Source organism: Rana temporaria, chromosome 1, assembly GCF_905171775.1.
Source record: "Rana temporaria chromosome 1, aRanTem1.1, whole genome shotgun sequence".
Classification (NCBI taxonomy): Eukaryota; Metazoa; Chordata; class Amphibia; order Anura; family Ranidae; genus Rana; species Rana temporaria.
The window spans coordinates 107,133,136-107,155,403 of NC_053489.1; the positions used below are offsets into that span (position 1 = coordinate 107,133,136).

A 22,268-nucleotide genomic window follows, 5' to 3' on the forward strand; every position below is an offset into this window, starting at 1 on the left:
TTTCCAATGTGTCCCATTAACTCTGAAACACAGCACATGGCTGCGCTAACATGCAGTGCACCGTGCTGAATCTCATGGTAATGTATGGCAGCACAGCGCATCGCACTGCTGTATATTGTTATGAAGGAAGTACAGTAAAACGTTGGTTTGCGAGCATAATTCGTTCCAGAAACATGCTTGTATTCCAAAGCACTTGTATATCAAAGCATTTTTTTTTGCAGGGTATAAAAGAGAAGCAAGGCACCTCTAAGTGTAGCATTAAGTTGCTAAATGTTGTACCTTCATTAAAGCGGATCTCCACCCTAAAGTGGAACTCACGCTGATCGGAACCCGCCCCCCCTCCGGTGTCACATTTGACACCTTTCAGGGGGGAGGGGGGTGCAGATACCTGTCTAAAGACAGGTATTTGCACCCACTTCCGGCCACACGCTACGGGCAAAAGACGGGTTTTTCTGACTTCCCGTCTGTCGCCCGTTGTGTGCTGGGAACACTCGGCTCCCAGCACACAGCGTGTGAGCCAATCAGCGGGCGCAGCGCGATTCGCGCATCCGCCGTAGGGAACCGGGTAGTGAAGCCGGAGCGCTTCACTTCCTGGTTCCCTCACTGAGGATGGCGGGGGGAGCAGCAGAGAGACGAGCGATCGCTCATCCTCTGCTGCGGACGGCGCTGGACTCCAGGACAGGTAAGTGTCCTAATATTAAAAGTCAGCAGCTGCAGTATTTGTATCTGCTGGCTTTTAATATTCTTTTTTAATGGCACATCCGCTTTAAATGTAACCATATTGCTACACTTAGAGGCTCCTCTCTTCTTTTTTATACTCAGTTGTGACATGACGCTACTCTTATATCAAGACATCGCTTGCATATTAAGGCAAAATGTATTAAAACATTTTGCTTGTCTTGCAAAATGCTCTCAAACCAAGTTACTCTCAAACCAAGGTTTTATTGTATTTCTTTTGTGCAAAAAGAAAAAAGAGTGCGGTATGATGTGCTGAACTGCGCACCATGCTGCCTCCTACCACAGCTGGCAATGGAGAGCTGCCATAGTGGAATACAGCCTTATCATAAAAAAAACTTGCCCTTAATTTTCTCAAACAAGTCTACGTTTCATATAAGTGATATTTTTTTACACAAACGTGAGGAATTCTCTGAGGTACTCGATGCAGCCAAGGCGCCAATATAACTTATGGCCACAAGAGGTCGCACTTCGGTTTCTTTGGCTGCACTTCGAGCAGAGCTGGAGGGCTGTGAATATATGAAGGAATCTCAGTGATTGGCTCATGAAGTGCCGAGCACTGATTTGCTGTGCCGGAGTTGTCCCCGCCTCCTTCCTGTAGTTCCGTCCAGTTTTGTACGTGGATGAGGAGGGCACTGCGGTGCGGTGACCCCAGGGTGTATATCACTTGTATGGTGGTCACGGTGGGCGCTGTCATTACTTATTACAGGCTGTTCTGCTGCAGTGTGCCGGCTATGGAGGAGAGGCATGGTAAGCTGAGCTCCTATCACACTGTCTGCAGCCCCTCTGGCTCCTTCTCCTGCAGTTTTCTATGGGGAAGTCATTGTAATCATGGAGAGTGGATAGACTGTGCTCCTCACTTTCCTTCTATTAGGCCCCATTCACACTTTGTATAAAAGGAACTTGTCACATTTGGAAGAATTACACAAACTAATCTTTTATTCGTGGTTTTACCACAAATAGAGATTTTTTTGGTGATATTTGATCACCTCTGTGTTTTATTTTTTATTTTTTGCTCTATAATTAATAATAAAAAAAAAATAACCGTTTTGAAAAAACTCACAGTTTTTGCTATAAAACATACCCAATAAAAAAATGTAAAAAATCGAATTTTCCTTTTCTAATCAATTTAGGCCAATATGTATTCTACACGTTTTTGGTAAAAAATATCAAAAGGCTTATATTGATTGGTTCGCGCAAAAGTTATCACATCTACAAACTATGGGATATTTTTATTTATTTTTTTACGAGTAATGACGGCGACTGGCGACTTAAAGGGGGACTGCGACATTGCAGCAGACAAATCTGACCCTAAGGCTGCTTTCACACTGAGGTGCTATAACACTACAAATAGGGCCTGTAAAGCGCCTCTCCCCTCACTCCCCAGAGCGGTGCACTGGCAGGACGCTAAAAATATAGCGATTCTTTACTGCCGACGCTCCCTCTGCCCCAGTGTAAAAGTAGCCTAAGTGACACTTTTTGAAGTTACGCTGAGTAAATAATTACCTAACACGTCACGCTTCAAAATTGCACAGGCTCATGGAATGGCGCCAAACTTCGGTACTTAAAAATCCCATAGGCGAAGCTTTAATTTTTTTTTGAGTTACAGAGAAGGTCTAGGACCAAAATTATTGCTCTCGCTCTAACGTTCGTGGTGCTACCTCACATGTATGGTTTGAACGCTGTTTTCATATGCGTTCGCTTCTGCGTGAGTGCACACGAGGACAGGGACGCTTTAAAAAACGTTTTTTTTTATTAATTTTACTCTATTTTTTTTAGTTTGACTTTTTTTATCGCTTTTATTCCTATTACAAGGGATGTAATAAACATCCTGTGTGATAGGAATATGGCATGATCAGTCCTTTACAGTGAGATATGGGGACAGTGAGACCCCACATCTCACCTCTAGGCTGGGAAGCCGAGGTGGCGCCATTTGTTTGAATGCAGAGGCCGAGCGTGATGTCATAATATCACGCTTGGCCTCAGACGATCATAGAGACTCCAGCAACCATCTGGTCTGCCGGGAATCTCTATGGTAAACATCCAGGGCCAGCGGATCCGTTCTACGACTCACCGATCGTAGTGGTGAGTCGGTAGAAGCACCGAAGGGCGGTGGGAGGGGGGGGGTCCCCTCTTGCCGCCTGTAAGAACGATCAAGTGGCGGAACAGCCACTAAGATTGTTCTTATGGTGTAGGGAATGGCCGGCTGAAAAAGCCGATATAAGGGCTTTCCTTCCCCAGTCCTGGCAGCTGAATGGAGCAGCATGCTGCTCGTGGGAGGTAAAGCTCACCTAGGGTCAAAATGTAGAATCATATATATTTATTTGAGTAATTGCTAGCCTATTCCTATTAACCACTTCAGCCCCGGACCATTTCGCTGGTCAAAGACCAGGCCACTTTTTGCGATTCGCCACTGCGTCGCTTTAACTGACAATTGCGCGGTCGTGCGACGTGGCTCCCAAACAAAATTGACGTCCTTTTTTCCCACAAATAGAGATTTCTTTTGGTGGTATTTGATCACCTCTGCGTTTTTGTTTTTTTTTTGCGCTATAAACAAAAATAGAGCGACAATACTGAAAAAAATGAATATTTTTTACTTTTTGCTATAATTAATATCCCCCAAAAATATATAAAAAAAAATGTTTTTTTCCCCCTCGATTTAGGTCGATACGTATTCTTCTACATATTTTTGGTAAAAAAATCACACGTTTGATTGGTTTACGCAAAAGTTATAGCGTCTACAAAATAGGGGATAGTTTTATGGCATTTTTATTAGTATATATATATTTTTTTACTAAATTCTAAAGTAATAGTGGTGATCAGCAATTTTTATCGTGGCTGCGACATTATGGCGGACACATCAGACACTTTTGACACCATTTTGGGACCATTGTCATTTTCACAGCGATCAGTGCTATAAAAATGCACTGATTACTGTAAAAATTACGCGGGCAGTGAAGGGGTTAAGCACTAGGTGGCGCTGTAGGGGTTAAGTGTGACCTGGTGAGTGATTCTTACTGTAGGGGGATGGGCTGTGTGTGACATGACACTGATCTCTGCTCCGTGCGCTGTCATTGTCTCTAGGCAGAGCGGGGAGATGCGTGTTTACATTAGCATCTCCCTGCTCTATCTCTCCGTGAGACGATCATGGGTATACCCGCGGCGATCGAGTCTGTAGGACCCACGGTCGAGCTCGCGGCAGGGTCGCGAGCACACGGCGGTATCTTAAAGGGGACGTACCTGTACGCCCATATGCCTGTCCGTGCTTTTGCCGATGTAAATAGGCGTGCGGTGGTCCTTAAGCGGTTAATCTGAACCATCTTGACATTTTTTGAACTTGGTGAAGATCTCCACACATTTACTTCCTTGACGTTTGTGGCATGTATTCTCTATGCCCTGTGAGTAGGCTACAGCAGCGGTGTCCAACCTGCAGCCCATGATGGCTGTGAATGCGGCCCAAACTTATTTTAATTTTTTTATTTTTTTGGAATTTCTTGTAAAAATATGTTTACATTTAGTGAACACATGAGGCCAAAGAAAAATATGACAGTGTCTTTACTGGACTTTTAAACGTTTTATCTTCCCAAAGAAAAATCTCCCATTCATCGCAATCGCACCCTATTCATGTCATCTGTTTTCAGGGGCACCTATATTTTGTGAGCAACTATTTCCAGGGAAGAAGCACCTTGAAGGGCTAAATTAGAACTAGAGGTGCACCAAAATGAAAATTTAGGATGCGCTTGGCCGAAAATGACTGTTTTTAAAAAAAAAATATATATATATTTTTATATATAATATTATTATAATCGACTTTTAATTAATATCATGAATATAAACTTATTGTCGGCCATTATCGGCACTTTTAGTGCAAGCTCAAGGAAAATGCATCCCATTAGCTGCATTTCGGTCAGTTAAAAAAGGCACTAAAAACGCACCTCTCGGTTGAAATGCATTGAAAGAACGGCAAGAACAAATCAATAAGGCACCCGTGTTTTTGATGTGGTTTTTGAGTCACATGACCCATGAAAAACAAACAACAAGCATAGTAAAATTGTGGCAAAATCGTGTGCATTTTTGGTGCCATTATTGGCACCTATTTCTCTATCTGCGAAACACAGATACAGTAGGTGACCGCGATATTCTGTCAATCTCGCTCCCTTTCTCGGCGAGATTGACCACCTACGAGCCCCATCGCGGGAGCCAGCACCGCGATGGAGACAAAGCCGTCATAGAAGCGACAGGAGATCCGACTTGGATTCCAAGTTCCAATTCTAGCTGCGGCATTTGGTATGCATTCCTGAGAGGGAGAACTCCACGCCAATTTTTAAATAAAAAACCGACATGGGTCCCCCCCCCCAGGAGCATACCAGGCCCTTAGGTCTGGTATGGGTTGTAAGGAGACCCCCCCTACGCCGAAAAACAGACCTAGGGGGTCCCCCTACAATCCATACCAGACCCGTATCCAAAGCATGCTACCCGGCCGGCCAGGAAAGGAGTGAGGACGAGCGAGCGCCCCTCCCCCCCTCCTGAGCCGTACCAGGCCGCTTGCCCTCAACATGGGGGGGCTGGGTGCTCTGGGGCAGGGGGCGCACTGCGGGGCCCCCCCACCCCAGAGCACCCTGTCCCCATGTTAAGGACAGGGCCTCTTCCCGACAACCCTGGCCGTTGGTTGTCGGGGTCTGCGGGCGGGGGGCTTATCGGAATCTGGGAGCCCCCTCAAATAAGGGGGCCCCCAGATACCGGCCCCCCACCCTAAGTGAATGGATATGGGGTACATCGTACCCCTACCCATTCACCTGGAGGCAAAGTGTTAAAGTTAATAAACACATGACATAGTCTGCTCCAGGGGCCCCCCTGTCTTCTTTAGCTCTTTCACCAGGGGGTGGCTTCTTCTTCACCGCCGTCTGGTTCTCTTCCGCTCTCCGGGGGGGTCTTCTCCGCTCTCGGGGGGTCTTCTATCTTCGCCGCTCTCCACTGTTGACTCGGCGCTCCCCCGGTTCTTCTCCCGCTGTCCGGTGCCTTCTCCTTCAGGGCTGGCCGCCGCTATCTTCGTGTGTTAGCTCAATTACTAGCAGCGGCCAGCCCGCTGTTCTGTGACGTCTTCTTCTCCCTTCTTCCGATGTTGATCCAACGCCTATTCTCACTGCAATGACGGGTGCGCGGTTTGCATCCGATTTATATAGGCCTCACAGTCCCATCATGCTCCGGTATCTACCCATGTGGGTAGGTAAGCACGTGGGTAGGTACCGGAGCATGATGGGACTATGAGGCCTATATAAATCGGATGCAAACCGCGCACCTTTCATTGCAGCAAGAAGAGGCGTCGGGTCAACATTGGAAGAAGAGAAGAGAAGAAGACGTCACAGAACAGCGGGCTGGCCGCCGCTAGTAATTGAGCTAACACACGAAGATAGCGGCGGCCAGCCCTGAAGGAGAAGGCACTGGACAACGGGAGAAGAACCAGGATGCGCCGAGTCAACAGCGGAGAGCGGCGAAGATAGAAGACCCCCCCGGAGAGCGGAAGAGAACCAGACGGCGGTGAAAAAGAAGCCCCCCCTGGTGAAAGAGCTAAAGACAGGGGGTAAAAATAAATAAAAATAAAGGCTTTTGCTCCACTCCTATTTTTCTTTTGTTTTCCGGTGCTCTCTTTTGCCATACCAACTATAGGTAGGGGCAGGCTTTAGGGCTCTTTCACACGTCCGTTCCGTTTGTCAATTTTTTGGATGTCCGTTAACGGACCGCAATGCTTCCCTATGGGCTAGCGTCCGTTAGCGGATGAGCATCCGCTAACGTCCGTTAGCATGCGTCTCTGTTCAGTTCCGTTTTTTTGGACGGAAGAAAACCCTATTTTTCTTCCGTCTAAAAAACGGAACGGACGAAAAACGGACGTTAACGGATGATCCGTTTATCATCCGTTCCGCTAACATCCGTTTTTCTATGTAAAAAGCCCCCCCAAAAAAAAAGAAAAAACGGATGCAAAAACGGATGCAAAAACTGATGCAAAAACTGATGCAAAAACTGATGCAAAAACTGATGCAAAAACTGATGGAAAAACTGATGGAAAAACTGATGGAAAAACTGATGAAAAAACTGATCAACTGATGAAAAAAAAACTGATCTGAAAAACTGAACGGACGTGTGAAAGAGCCCTTAGGATATCACCTGTCCTCTGCCTATTGATTAGCACACCTGGGCTCCCTTTCAGGAGACCTTAAATTCATAGTTAGGACTGCAGCTACACAGAGTGTCGTGTCGCAGGCGCTGCAGCTTCCCAGGTATTTGCAAATGCTTGCAACTAAACCTCTGTTTTTAATTACATCAGTTAGACAGAATAATTTGGTTTAGTGCTTTTTGGTTGACAACTTTGAGCCTGGCCACATGGTAACATTTTTTTTTCCCCATGTTTATATTTAATTGCATATTGCTAAAATCGCATCTCATATAAAGTCCCAACCTCCCCCATTTTTTATCTATTTACAGGGATGGAGGCCTATGGTAGTATCTCTATATGCCTCATTTAAAGTCCCACCCCTATCCCCCCTCTTTTTATAGAAGACAGGGGGGGCCCCCGGAGCAGACTAATAAATTATTTTAAAAACCATGTGTCGTGTGTTTATTAACTTTAACACTTTGCCTCCAGGTGAATGGGTAGGGGTACGATGTACCCCATATCCATTCACTTAGGGTGGGGGGCCGGTATCTGGGGGCCCCCTTATTTGAGGGGGCTCCCAGATTCCGATAAGCCCCCCGCCCTCAGACACCAACAACCAACAGCCAGGGTTGTCGGGAAGAGGCCCTGTCCTTATCAACATGGGGACAGGGTTCTCTGGAGTGGGGGGGCCCTGCAGTGCGCCTTCCTGCCCCAGAGCACCGAACCACCCATGTTGAGGGCATGCGGCTTGGTACGGCTCAGGAGGGGGGGGCGCTCGCTCATCCCCACTCCTTTTCTGGCCGGCCAGGTAGCGTGCTTTGGATACGGGTCTGGTATGGATTGTAGGGGGACCCCCTACGTCTGTTTTTTGGCGTAGGGGGGGGTCTCCTTACAACCCATACCAGACCAAAGGGCCTGGTATGCTCCTGGGGGGGGGAACCCATGTCGGTTTTTTATTTAAAAATTGGCGTGGAGTTCTCCCTCTCTGGAATGTATACCAAATGCCGCAGCTAGAATTGGCGGGAATCCAAGTCGGATCCCCGTCGCTTCTATGACGCGCTCGCTGGAATGTGCTTTGTCTATTCCAGCGAGTGCGAGATGTCGGCACCATGTCGCCGAGAATCAGCGCGATGCTGTCGTGCTAGAAACACATTCTCGGCAACATGTACTGTAACCCTTTTTCAAGGTAGAAGTTTTTTCACCTAAATGCATTATGTGCATTAAGGTGAAAAACATCTGAGGATTAGCGTTGCCCTAACCCCCCCGTTTACTTACCTAACCCCTCGAAAGTCCTGTGCCGTGAACACGCTTGCTTCTTGGCTCATTCATTGGTTGATTGAAAGCAGCGCAGCCATTGGCTGGCGCTGTTGACAATCGCATCCAATGACGCGGCGGACCAGGGGGGGGGCCGAGTGATACAGTGAGCGGCTATGGCCACTGGCTGTATCCCAGGAGCGCGCCCACAAGAACTCGTTACCATGCTCGCTCGCTCGCTCGCACGAAGGTGATCAGTTCTTGTGGGAAGGAGCCGAGACAGCCGCAGAGGGACCCCAGAAGACCAGGTTCGGGGCCACTCTGTGCTAAACGAGCTGCACAGTGGAGGTAAGTATAACATGTTTATTTTTTTTCTTTACATACCCTTTAAGTTGTATCTCTAATTAGAACTAAACTATCTGATGAGCACCATGAGAATGCTACTCCATCCATCAAACCAGATATTGATGTGTTAGTTTATCAAAAACATTGTCAAATATCGCACTAGTCTTATGTTGCCCTCTTTTACTTTTATAATAAAAAATATTACCAAAAATGTATGTTCTATTAATCAGATAGGTAAGTTATTTATGATCATTAACTTGTTGTCTGTCTGACCTTTTCTGCTCATTTGCAATCCTTATTGTTAGTGTATTTTATGTGCGGCCCAAGACAATTCCTCTTTTTTCAATGTGGCCCTGGAAGGTCAAAAGGCTGGACACTCCTGCGCTACATTGTCAGACATTTCACAGAGCCTGCCTTCTAAACTACAGGTGCTGGGAGGAGGAGTTTCAGAAGGTGGAGTCAGTACAGCTTGCAGGCAGCAAGGTACCATGGGATATGTAGTCCCTAGAAATTGAAGGTAAACAGCAGAGGTGGAGCTGCAATATGAAGGTAAAATACATTAAGTATACAGCTCCCCCCCCCCCTCATAGCACATTCTAATACTTGTCTAAGCCCTAACCCGATTCACCGATTTGAGTGAGAGCAGCTGCTTTTCTGGGTCACTGCCTCCTCATTGGCTGAGAGACAGCAGCGGGAGCCAATGTTAATCGCAGCCAGTGAGGAGGGGGTAGTGGCCCCGTTCTATGTGTCTTATGGACATTCAGTGCGGCGCTCAGGAGCAAGCACATACAAGTGCCCCAATAGCAAGCAGTTTGAGAGAAGCGGGGGACCTGAGAGGAGGATGATCGGGGCGGCTCTGTGCAAAACCATAAAGCAGAAAAGCATCATTTTATTTTTTATTTTTTTTTATTTACCTTTAATATCACTTTAAGGAAATATATAATATACATGTATATTAGGATCCATTGATCATGTTTTTAAAAGTTAATTTTTTTCTGTTTGAATGTTGAAGCAGGTCCGTGGGGTGAAGATATCCTAGATTTTTTCCTGAGTAAAGGACTGATAAAAAGCAAGGATGGGATAGAAATTGTGTGGGAGCATGCTGCAAACAGCAAGGACAAGTTACACCATGCATTAGAGAGTGAGTATGGCATTGCACATAGATGGTGAGGTATGGCATTCAAGGTGTTGTTTTCTGTCAAAATAAATGATTCTGATACATTGTCAGAGTAGGTGGCTGTGTCACCAGCTGACTATTGTTTGCGGTATGGAGGCTGCTATTTGCTCAAATTCCTTTGTGAAAATGCTACTTGCTTGGCTGTTCTGGTTTTAGTTCTAATGCCGTGTACACATGACCGTTTTTCGGGTTGTAAAAAATTTAGTTATTTTTTAATGTCATTAAAAATTATCGTGTGTGGGCTCCTGAGCATTTTTCACGATGTAAAAAATGGCCATTAAAAATTTCGAACATGGGGGGGCGTGTCCAAGATGGCGCTGGGAGCAGACATGTAATCCACGAGCTCCCACTCAGAGAATCTCTCCTACCTCGATCCTGTGTGGAATTTGGTTTGCCTTCTCACCTTTTCTTACCCTCTTCCGTGGGGAATGCGCCGGAACAACAAGGGAGGCCAGACTCGCCGGAAAACCGCTCCTGTGGGCACCCCTCCCAAATCTGGGCCTACACTGCCCTCGCCGCCTGCCCGCATGGAGGCTCACGTGGACCCACGTGGTGCGATCCAAACCGGATCGGAGGCGTTCGAGGCGCTCATGACGGCGATTTCCACCTGCCAGACCACCCTCACGGTGAAGATAGACCATGTGCAGGCAGACACGGCGCTTATCCGGCGAGACCTCGATGCGTTCCGAGACCGTGTGACGGAAGCGGAGAGGCGGGTCTCGGACCTGGAAGACATCCAGCATGACCACCACTCCGATATCCAGGCCCTGAAATCCAGAGTGAAGGCCTTGGAGGACAGGGCGGAAGACGCCGAAAACAGGAATCGGCGCAATAATCTGCGCGTACTCGGGATCCCAGAAGGGGCGGAAGGCACCGATCCGGTGGCCTTTATGGAGCAGATCCTCCCTACCCTCCTCCCTGCTGCCCGCTTCTCACACTACTTCTCCATAGAGAGGGCCCATCGAATTCCGGCGACCAGGGGCCCTGTGGGAGCGCCGCCGCGCACCTTTATTTTCAAGTTCCTCCACTACAAGGACCGAGACACCGTCCTCCGTGCTGCCCGCCTACAGGGAGAACTCAAGTTTCAGAATGCCCGGCTCCTGATCTTCCCTGATTACTCCGTGGAGACACAGCGCCAACGCAAGTCGTTTGACCACGTCCGAGCCATGCTCCGAGATCGCAGGGTTAAATACAGCATGCTTTTCCCTGCCAGGCTCCGAGTCCAGGACGGCGAGAGGGTGCAATTTTTCACTTCCCCGAGGGATGCTGCAGCCTGGGCTGATTCCCTTCCAAGATGAGAGGCCTGGTCGTTTCTCCTACAGCGTGCATCCTGGCTGACTGTGAGTAGCCTCCTGGGGGATTTTCTCTATGGGGGGCTGGGGGACTTGCCTGGTCGCCCGTACGGTACTTGGGGCACTCATCCCTCCTACCATGGCTGCGGGTACACCTGACTGGCCCATCCTGGATGGAGACTATGGAGTTCATTCCCCCGGCAGCCTAGCGAACACATACTTCTCCTGTTTGTCCCCTGGGGGTTGGATGGGTCCCGTTCCCCACTTGCTGGCCCCCTCAGCCCTCCAATGCTCACTGACTCTCCCCTGAGGGTTGAACCCCGGACCGTCCCCCTGTTCTTTACCCCTCCACTCTCTCCAGCGATGGGTGCCCCTCTTTACTCCCAGGAACTGTCGCACTGCAGCGATGGCCCACACTCCTTGCTGAAACGGCATGTGATTTTTTTCCCCTTCCCCGGTCTTTTTTGTTTCTGTTTTTGGATCCTTACTGTTTTTCCGCCTTTTATTTGTCCCTAAGTATTGCGCCCCCGGGGCTCCGGGTGATCCACACATTTTCATCCTACTATGGATTCTCAGGTTCACTGACTGTTGTACCTAGCAGAAGCGGACAGTCGCTTGTTCGATGCCCTCATGTCCGGCCTGAGGGCTGGGTTTAGTTTGGGGATACAAGCCCTCTTCCATGTTTGGGGGGGGGTGGGGGGGGTTGGGGGGCCCTGTTGGCACCCGGTTGATTTTTTATGTTTTATGGTTAACGACAGTACTAATTGAAATTGTTGATTTGCATGCTCTGTTGGTGGGCCAGGGCCCTTCCTCCGGCCGTGCTCTGGCCTGGGGGAATGATCCGGGGCTCTTATGTTTGCCTTATCCTCCTTTGCTCTCCCTGTTGGGTCACCATGACAACCCTTGATGTCCTCTCCTGGAACACACGGGGATTGAACTCGCCAATCAAGAGATCCCTTGTGTTTCAATTCATTAAAAAGCATAGTCCTCATATCTGTGTGTTGCAGGAGACGCACCTGGTGGGCAGCAAGACCCTTAGCCTTAAAAAACCATGGGTAGGACACCACTACCACTCCACGTATTCTAACTACGCCAGAGGGGTCAGTGTTTTGGTGCTCAAATCACTCCCTTTTAAACTCCTTGACCTAGTGCTAGACCCGGGTGGTAGGTTTGTGTTGGTACACGCCCTGATTTGTAACCTTCCGTGGGTCTTGGTGGGGCTATATCTCCCCCCCCCCCGCCTCCTTGGGGGTCCTGGGTGTACTTGCGGCCAAGTTGGCGCAATTCCCCTGTGACAATGTGGTCCTGATGGGTGACTTCAACCTAGTCCCAGACACTGGTATGGACAGGTTCACCCCATCGGGCACTACTCGCCAGGGACTGGCGGAATGGGCGGACACTTATGGTCTTACAGATGTCTGGCGTTGGAGACACCCGACCTCCCGGGCCTTCACATGTCACTCGGCCACCCACAAATCCTTTTCACGGATAGATCTGGCGTACGTGGGGAAGGCGGTCCTCCCTAGGGTGCGGGACATTGCTATCCTCCCCCGAGGGATCTCGGACCACGCTCCCCTGCTTCTCTCATTGACACTGTCGACCGAACCGAATAGCATTTTATGGCGGCTCTCCAGGTTCTGGGCATCTGACCCGGAGGTGGAACCCAAGTTTCATGATACCCTGCGGACATATTGGACGGAAAACCCCGGTTCGGCTGGGGAGGCCACGGTGTGGGATGCCTTCAAGGCGTCCTCCCGGGGCCATTACCAATCGATTATCGCAGGGGTGAGGAGGGAGCGGAGGAGGGAGCTTACCGAAGCAGAGAGGGAGGCTGTCAGGCAGGAGGCCCTCTATGTGCGTACACGGGGCCCTCACCACTATTCCCAGCTTCAGATACTGACACAACAAACCGTCCTTTTGCGGACGGCCCTGACGCAGAAGAAGCTCCTCCATCAATCCCAGCGCATCTTTGAGCAGGGGGAACGGACGGGGAAGCTTCTTGCCTGGCTGTCCAAGGAACAGTCGGGCGCGTCTGCCATAGCCCAGGTTAGGGACAGTGACGGGGCCCTCCATTCGACTCCGAAGGAGATCAACCAATGCTTTACCGACTATTACCAGCACTTGTACAGCTCCAGAGTGACATATGACTTAGCTGACCTACTGAGCTACCTAGAGGGGGTAGATGTCCCGGTCCTCACTACCTCATCTATGCGTAAATTGGATGCTCCATTTAAACTGGAGGAGGTACAGGCTGCTTTAAAAATGATGCAGGGGGGCAAGACCCCGGGACCAGATGGCTTCCCGGTGGAGTTTTATAAACTCTACGGGGAGGATCTGGCCCCTAAGTTACAGTCGCTTTTTGCCGACACGTTGACATCGGGAGCTCTCCCGGAGTCGATGAGCGAGGCAATAATCGTAGTTATTCCTAAGCCCGGTAAGGACCCTGCCCTATGTTCATCATATCGCCCCATATCCCTCCTAAATGTCGATGCAAAAATTTTTGCTAAGGTCCTGGCCAATAGACTCAACTCGGTGATCACGGCCCTGGTTCACCCGGACCAGACGGGCTTTATGCCGGGCCGGGGAACGGACGTAAACCTTCGTCGTCTCCATACCCACCTAGCGCTGGCCGGCCCTGGGGAGTCCGGGGTGGTGGCCTCACTCGATGCCGAGAAGGCATTCGACTCGGTCGAGTGGGGCTACCTCTGGGCGGTGTTGTCTCGGTTCGGTTTCGGACCCCGCTTTCTGTCCTGGATACAGATGCTGTATGCCCGCCCCAGGGCGCGCATTCGGACCAATGGGACCCTGTCTGCCTCCTTCCCCTTGGAGCGGGGGACCAGGCAGGGCTGCCCGTTGTCACCGGCATTGTTTGCCCTGGCCCTGGAGCCCCTGGCTGCGCACATTCGGCGCGACCCAGGGGTCCGGGGGGTTAGGGTAGGTCCCCTGGAGGAAAAATTGTCCCTCTATGCCGACGACGCTCTGCTATACTTGGCGGACGCCTCCGCCTCTCTACAGAACGCATTGTCACATTTTGAGATGTTCGGTCGGTTTTCGGGGGTGCGAATCAATTGGGACAAGTCGGTCCTGCTCCCACTCCATCCATCGTTGCCACGAGTGGACACTCGCACTCCTCTCCGGTGGGTGGACGACTTCACCTACCTGGGGGTGAGGGTGGGTCTCGAACTCGGATCCTACTTAGACAAAAATGTCCTTCCAATGCTGGACCTCCTGACCAAAAGATGCTCGACGTGGCGTAGCCTCCCCCTTACACCGGTGGGCCGGGGAAATCTCATCAAGATGGTGATACTGCCTAAATTGCTCTATTTCTTCCGCCAGACCCCGGTCATTATCCCGAGGTCCTTTTTTCGACGGCTCGACGCTATCGTGATGTCGTTCATTTGGGCGGGCAGCCCTCCCCGGGTTGCTAAACGTGTCCTCTATCTTCCCTTGTCCGGGGGCGGGTTAGCCCTTCCAAACTTCCTGGCCTACTACTGGGCGGCGGTCCTGGTAACGGTCCGGTGGTGGTTTTCCCAGCCACGGCAGAACCCGGCGGTCACTCTGGAGGCGGCGGTACTAGGGTCCTACGCGGCCCTTTCCAACCTTGTGTTCCGAGGGCGCAGGGCTCATCCCTCCGTCACGGAACCCATGGCGACGGTGATACGGGTATGGACGTCGTCTAGAGCTCGAATGCTTAAACCACAGACCGTATCCCCGCACACCCCGTTGTGGGGTAACCCGCATCTTCCTCACCTGAACACGGTCCCTGACCCGGTAGTCTGGGCTCGGCGGGGGGGGCCCCCCCCTCCGGCATGTGATGCCGGATGGTGTGGTGATGCCCTTTCAGGAGCTATGCCAGACCTATAAAGTCCCATCCTCCTTTAGTTTTAGATATGCGCAATTGAGACATGCTCAGTTCCCGGAACCGGTGGTGCTCGAGTCGGACTCGGTCGAGCGCCTCCTGGTTTCGGGTGTTATGGGGAAACCCCTCTCATCCCTCTACTTAAGGTTCACGTTGGCATACGACACGGACATGACGCGCACCCTGGCCAAGTGGAATGCCGACATACCGGATCTGGACGAGGAGATTTGGGAGGAGTGTGTTTCTTCTTATCTTCCGTCCATGATCGCATCCAAAGACAGGTTCATTCAACTAAAACTTCTACACAGGGCCTACTACACCCCTCAGAGACTTGCTAAAATCTACCCCGCTAGGAGCCCGGCCTGTACAAGATGTCTGGGGGACGAAGGCTCATTTATCCACATGGTCTGGTCCTGCCCCAAATTAGATGAGTACTGGAGGAAGGTGGCGGAGGTCCTCTCGGACCGCTGTGGGGTGGTGCTTGTGAAGGATCCAAAAATTTTCCTTCTGAGTTACCTGGGTGAGATAGAGGGAGATAGATATACTAAATTATCCATCACTTTCGCACTATTCTATGCCAGAAGGGAGATCCTACTCCGATGGCGGGGCTCTGAGCTCCCCACTGTGTCCTCCTGGCTGGCCACGATCAGCAAAGTCCTTCCCCTTTACCGGTTGACATACGAAAGCAGAAACTGCCCAGCAAAATTCGAACGCATTTGGTCGAAATGGATTGATTCGGTTGGAGACCCCTGATCGCATCCTCTATCATGTCTCTGCCCCCGGGGGCGGGGAGGTGGGTGAGACCCCCTCCCCCCCCCCCCCGGCCGTGCCCCTCCCCTCCTCTGCCCCCTCGCTTCCCTCCTAAAAGGGGGGGTGACGGGGCGGGATTGGCGGACGGGTGGCGCCTCATGGTGCCGTCCTTCATTGGTCTCAGCTCCCTCCTTGCAGTTTATCCCGCCCTAGGCGTGGCCGGTATGTCCTCCCGCCAGGAGTATGCTATGTTTGTGCTGTACGTGTATGATCATCTACATTTGCACTGTGACCTTTGCACTCTCTGTACTGTTGTGTTTATGTGTGTGTTGTTGTTTGTCTTTTAAAAACAATAAAAAACTTATACTGTAAAAAAAAAAATTTCGAACATGCTCTAGTTTTTGAAAAAAAAACGTGCATTCTCAGAAGCAAGTTATGAGACGGAAACGCTCTTTCTGGTAAAACTAGCGTTCATAATGGAGTAAGCACATTCATCACGCTGTAACAAACTGAAAAGCGCAAATCGTCTTTTACTAACACGAAATCAGCAAAAGCAGGCCAAAGGGTGGCGCCATCTGCATGGAACTTCCCCTTTATAGTGCCGTCGTACGTGTTGTACGTCACCGCGCTTTGCTAGACCATTTCTTTTTCACGATCGTGTGTAGGCAACGTCGTTCTAATGATCGGGTTGAAAAAAAACGTTGTTTTTTCTAGACCCTTAAAAACTGCATTTTTTTACAACCCGGAAAACGGTCGTGTGTACGCGGCATTGGACTCATTGGCACAAGTATGCAGATCAGCTATTCTGACTTTTGTGATCTGAAACTTGTTCTATAAACTGTATTGAAACAAGGGGCCAAAAATAACAGCCTATCAACTGACATTTGTCAGTCAGTAATGGCAGCCTCTGTAGTTCTTTCAGAACAGGTTTCCTTTTAAAAGACAAATACTCAGGGAAACCGGCTTAAGAAAATCGTACTGCAGTTTTAGAGCGGAAATAACCCTCTGTGTAAAAATGTGTAAGGCCCATTCACACTTGTCCATTGTGGCAACGTGCGTTAAAACTTGCCTTACTAAAAGACACAGCAATAGATCTGTCATTGGCACCCCAATACGCTGTACAATGCAGCACTCCAATGAATGATGCAATGCAGCACTCCACAAAGCGCGGTATGTTTATTGTGGTGTACTACTCTTCCAATAAAGGGCTATCTGCATTTTTGATTTGTTGTGGTGCTTTAGCAATAAAGAAAAAACGACTCGAGAGATGCTAAAATTCACATTTACTTCCTTAACCTCCCCAGAGATCAGCTATGACTCATATGCCAACAACTAATTATTCTGGTTGTCAGGTTTTCTGTACTGAAAACTTAGATCTCAGATGATACAATAATTTTTTTACAATATACTTGCACATGTTTACATCATGGTCATACAAATGTTCATTGCTTTTTGCTTGTATCTGAAATTGTTCTTTAACCACCTCAGTACTGATGTACAGTGCATCCGGAAAGTATTCACAGCGCTTCACTTTTTCCACATTTTGTTATGTTACAGCCTTATTCCAAAATAGATTAAAATCATTTTTCCTCCAAATTCTACAAACAATATCCCAAAATGACAACGTGAAAGGTGTTTGTTTGAAATCTTTTCAAACTTATTAAAAATAAAAAAAATCACATGTACAGAAGTATTCACAGCCTTTGCTCAATACTTGTTGGAGCCCCTTTAGCACCAATTACAGCCTCAAGTCTTTTTGAGTATGATGCTTGGCACACCTATTTTTGGGAAGTTTCTCCCATTCTTCTTTGCAGGACCCATCACGCTCCATCAAGTTGGCTGGGGAGCCTCGGTGCACAGCTATTTTCAGATCTCTCCAGAGATATTTAATCGGCTTCAAGTCTGGGCTTCCTGTTGGAAGATTAACCTTTGCCCCAGTCTAAGGTCCAGAGCTCTCTTGAGCAGGTTTTCATCAAGGATGTGTCTCTACATTGCTGCATTCATCTTTCCATCCATCCTGACTAGTCTCCCAGTTCCTGTCCCTAAAAAACATCCCCACAGCATGATGCTGCCACCACCATGCTTCACTGTAGGGATGGTATTGGCCAGGTGATGAATGGTGACTTTTTTTTTCAGATGTAATGCTTCCCTTTCTGTGATCGCTCAGTTTGGCTGTGCTGCCCCCTCTAGGAAGAGTCTTGGTGGTTGCAAACATCTTCCATTTACGGATGATGGAGGCCACTGTGCTCATTGGGAGCTTCAATGCTGCAGACATTTTTCTCTACTCTTTCCTAGATCTATGCCTCGACACAATCCTGTCTCAGCGGTCTACAGACAATTCCTTGGCTTTCATGGCTTGGTTTGTGCTCTGACATGTACTGTAAACTGTGGGTCCTTATATAGAGAGGTGTGTGCCTTTCCAAATCATGTCCAATCAACTGCATTTATCACAGGTGGGCTCCAATCAAGTTGTAGAAACATCTCAAGGATGATCACTGGAAACCTGAGCTTAATTTTGAGTGTCATGGCAAAGGCTGTGAATACTTATTTACATGTGATTTTTTTTTTTTTAATACATTTGCAGATTTCAAACAAACTTCTTTCACGTTGTCATTATGGGGTATTGTTTGTAGAATTTTGGGGAAAAAAATGAATTTAATTCATTTTGGAATAAGGCTGTAACATAACAATGTGGAAAAAGCGAGGCGCTGTGAATACTTTCCAGATGCACTGTATGTCTACATATTGTATTGAGGTGGTTATACTGGGGGCATGGTTGATGCTACAGCCATGATCCTGGCACTGTTTTTTAGAGTAGGCGATTCTCTTTCTTGTAAAAGTGATCCACGCAGCTATACAGCTGCTGGATCACGAAAGGGGTCCCCCCTCCACTCCCGCCCTCGCCTTTTACCAGGCTCTTTTGTTCGATTTGGTCGCATTCATTGAGAAGAGCGTCAGGAACAGAAGTTCCCACCTCTCTTCTCTGACATCAGAAACCAGAACCAAAAGGATTTTGTCACTTCTGACTTTGGCTTGTTGACAAGCCATTACTAGCTTGTACAGCATCTTTTCAAACCAATCTCTGTTAGATCTAATGCTTTGGAGACCAGATGAGAGATCTGGGGTCTAATACAGCAGTTCCCAACCTTTTCGCTGCCAGGGTCTGGTATCGTGCAGCCAATTTTTACATGTATGAGAAAAATGTGAGAATTGGCCTGATAGACAAGTGGCTAAACAGATTACCAATGCTATTATTTTTTTTAAACAGGTAAAGGTTTATTGAATAACGCACAGGCTAAATATAAAAATCAGTCAGTATAACACATTATGAATCCATCACGTATATGCCACAATCAGGAATACAACAGGTCATACAGTACATCACACAGTAATTTGCACCGTGTATGGCCTGCTTAACTCTACATTATTTATCTCAACTCCTTTTGAAGATGCTGATTTACCAAAGTGTAATGTGGGATAATTCATTTCAGTTATCCAGTCATCTAAAAAGCAAGTTTCTGTTCACTTTGAATACCCAATCATGCACAGATGAGCTAGGTAACTAGGTGTCTGGTTTATCACATGAATAAATTGTGTGAATATTCACTTCAATTTTGAATCACGCCTCCTTTAGTAAATCAGGTAATATTATAGTTAGAGTTGAGCATACCAGGGTTTGACCATTATCCATGACAGTTCGTGGATTCCTGACACCTGGGTGTATCAGTGTGAACCCCTGGATATGACAAGCCAGGTGCACCAGTTATGTTGGCTATCATGTCCACTGTGTAGAGCCCCTTCTGCATGGGGCTGTTCAGCTCCAATGCATCCCTGGCATTTTAGTGCACCCAGAAGGGACAGGTGTCAAACCCTGCTGAACACATCCTGTGTCTATGGCAGGCTGTGGCTTGATGGGGCTGAACACTGCTCTGAGCGGTACTGGTGTTTAGGGTACTGTGCATTCAGGGATGAAGGTCATTCTTTTGATCTGCAGATGAATGATACAGTTCATACAAAAGTAACAATGTAATTATCCTGCACCTAAACAGTGTTTATAAGCATAATGTCAGATGGTCTGTTTTTTTTACTTCAGCTTCTACAGTTGCTGTATTTACATAGCAATGCCCGGCTGTCGTTTGGACAGCTGAAATTTGCCTGCAAGTGCGACAGAGAGGGCGTCAGGTAGGGGAGAAGGACTTGATCTACTGCACACACCTTTTGTACTTCATTGAAAATATTTTGTCCATGTGTAGCCTGCCTAAGGTGCACGACTGGTTAGGCATACAACTTTTTTTTTTTTTTTTTAAATCAGGCAAACCACATCTTTCCTCATAACATAGGGCTCATATTTTTGATTGGTGGAATTTTACTTTTGCATGAATGTCAACTTTAAATTTTTATCTTCTCTGTATTGACAGGTGAGGACCATATGATTGAAGCAGATGTTCTCCTTGGGGGATCAGGTGATGGAGAGCCAATCATGGCTCATCCTCCTGCTACCGAAAGTGATATAAACCTAAAAGACTGGCTGACTGCGGTCTCTGATTCTAACAAAGGCATTAAGCTTGATTTTAAAAGGTAAGATGGGCTGAAGAGGCTATTCTAATAATTTGCTGAGCCTAATTTACAATGATGTCCTGAGAAACAGCTGCTAATTTCCCCCTTAGTAACCAATCAGATCTTCCCTTTCTTTCTCCCAGTACAGTATATGATAAGAAGGCTCCATTCACACCTGAACGATCTGCAGCAGTAGCCTCTTTTTTTTTTGGTTAAGCATTTTTGTTAAGGCACCATTCACTTGAATGGGCCTCCCTCTGCTCCAAAGGAAGCTCATGTACCAAATCTTGACACAGAGCCAGGAGCGTTAGCGGTCACGATTGTTTGCTGCGATTGTAGCAAAATCGCCCCGTGGTGCCATTAAAAAATAATGGCATTGCAAACGCATTCTGCATTTTGCCACGATTCTGCCTAGGTGTGCACGTAGCTCAAAGGAAATCATTCTTTGTATACCAAGGGCAGTGAAGGCTGTCTGAGACAATTCTTCCAATATAAAATATGGAAGTCTCAAGGATGAGATGGTATTATCCAATTTACTTACTACAGCCAGTTGGATTGGCTTCAATCATGTTGCTTCTGAAATGTTTGGCACCAATAAACTGGTAAATGGGCTAACCATGTTTCTTTATTACATATAAAGCCTGTCTGGTAACATCCTGATGAAGTCTTTATTCCCACAAGTGTTTTTGTAATCCATTTTTTCTTCAGTAGTAGATATGCTTTCTTGTTGGTCAAGGGGCTAAGATCAATGAGTGTTTCTGTATTTGTATGCATTATACAATAGTTTTTCCCCAGTCGTCTTCCAAGTCAGCCCTTGAGAGATGTAGCTCCTCCTCGCAATCAGGAAACACATTGCCATTAATTCCTTTTCCTCCCTTTAAGAGGCGGTCCCTCAGGTCCCTGGTCAGTCTTAGTGTTTCCTCTGTCCAGAGGAGACATGTTGCCAGAGGACCTGGAGGAGCTCCATTTCTCATGGGCTGACAGGGACAGGCGTTCTATGGTGCAGCAAATCTTTCGTGCACAACAGGCACAGGGAGTGGAGGAGCCTCAAAAAAACGGCAGGGGGTCAGGGGACTCACCGGCGCTGTGATGCGGTGGAGGAGGTCGGTTTTGTCGCGACCACGGGCAACCCTCCGTCGGCGGATGAAGGAGGTGTCCTGGGTTCGGATTTCCTCTGTGCCCAGGCGTGGAGAAAGGCGCCATCTCGTTGTTCCCTTGGCAGCGTCAGCAGGGGGCGGATACCCACGCTGAATGCAGCTTGACCCGGAAGATGCGGCGCATCACTTCCGGGGCGGAGTGACGTCATCGGCGTGCGCCGGGGAAACTGGTCCAATCCCCTTAAAGGCGCGGGAAATTCGAACGGTCGGCTGGTACAAACGGTGGATGCAGCTGCATGCGTCAGCACAAAGCACCACATTAACCAGGAGGCTCGTGAAACGGCGGCACTCTATCTTGAAATGCTGGAGGAGGATGAGATCCAGTCGGGCCAGGCTCCAGGGGAAAGTACCAGCAGGGTACAGGTAGGCACCAGTGGGTGATCCTTTTTGTACCTATTTTGTGTAAAGGGAACAGCAGCTAGATGGTGGTGGTCACTAGCTTAGCTGGGGGCTTACAGGGGTAGTGTCACCGGGTGTACACTGTAATGGTATGGTAGAATAGGTAACTCACCGCCATGGGGCCCCTATGTTTTTTTGTGTCTTTGTACAGGTGAAAACACCTAAAGAGCAAAAGCCCACTCCCAGGAAGCGGTGTGCAAAGTGTAATACAAAGATGCCTTTAGAATACACTGAGCCGCTATGCCAGACTTGCATGGACAAGCTGGTACAAAAACAATCTGACGCAGTTTATGCAAAGATTTTTGGATCCGTGAGGGAGGATATGGCTAACACCTTTAAGGATCTCAAAAAGTTTATTGCAGAAGTTAAAAACCCAGCAATTCCTTCTGGAAATCCCTCTCCTATGGCCTCTCCCAGATCTGAAATCGCATCGGGGTCACATGAGTCTGTGAGGGAGCGAGCAGGCAGCAGCGCAGCTAGCGTTTTGGCCAGCGATGACTCTGAACCAGAACAGGAGGAGGGGGGTGAAGAAAGAAGGAAGGCACCCAATTACAAATTGTCGCTGGAAGAGGTGGATGATTTACTTGGGGCC

The 22,268-nt window shown here is 48.4% G+C and overlaps 1 protein-coding gene across 2 annotated transcripts in view; it reads left to right on the forward strand.

Moving 5' to 3' along the window:
• The first annotated feature begins 1,315 nt into the window (after positions 1–1,315).
• FAM151B (family with sequence similarity 151 member B) overlaps positions 1,316–22,268 on the forward strand; it is a 97,082-nt gene continuing 76,129 nt past the window's right edge. The window contains exons 1-3 of one of the 2 annotated variants that reach the window (XM_040341597.1): positions 1,316–1,485; positions 9,501–9,626; positions 19,982–20,141. In XM_040341597.1, the coding sequence (XP_040197531.1) occupies positions 1,359–1,485; positions 9,501–9,626; positions 19,982–20,141 (413 nt within the window). In that variant the 5' untranslated portion in view covers positions 1,316–1,358. Of the gene's footprint in view, positions 1,486–9,497; positions 9,627–19,981; positions 20,142–22,268 lie in introns of both variants that reach the window. The other variant, XM_040341594.1, reaches the window with a different exon arrangement.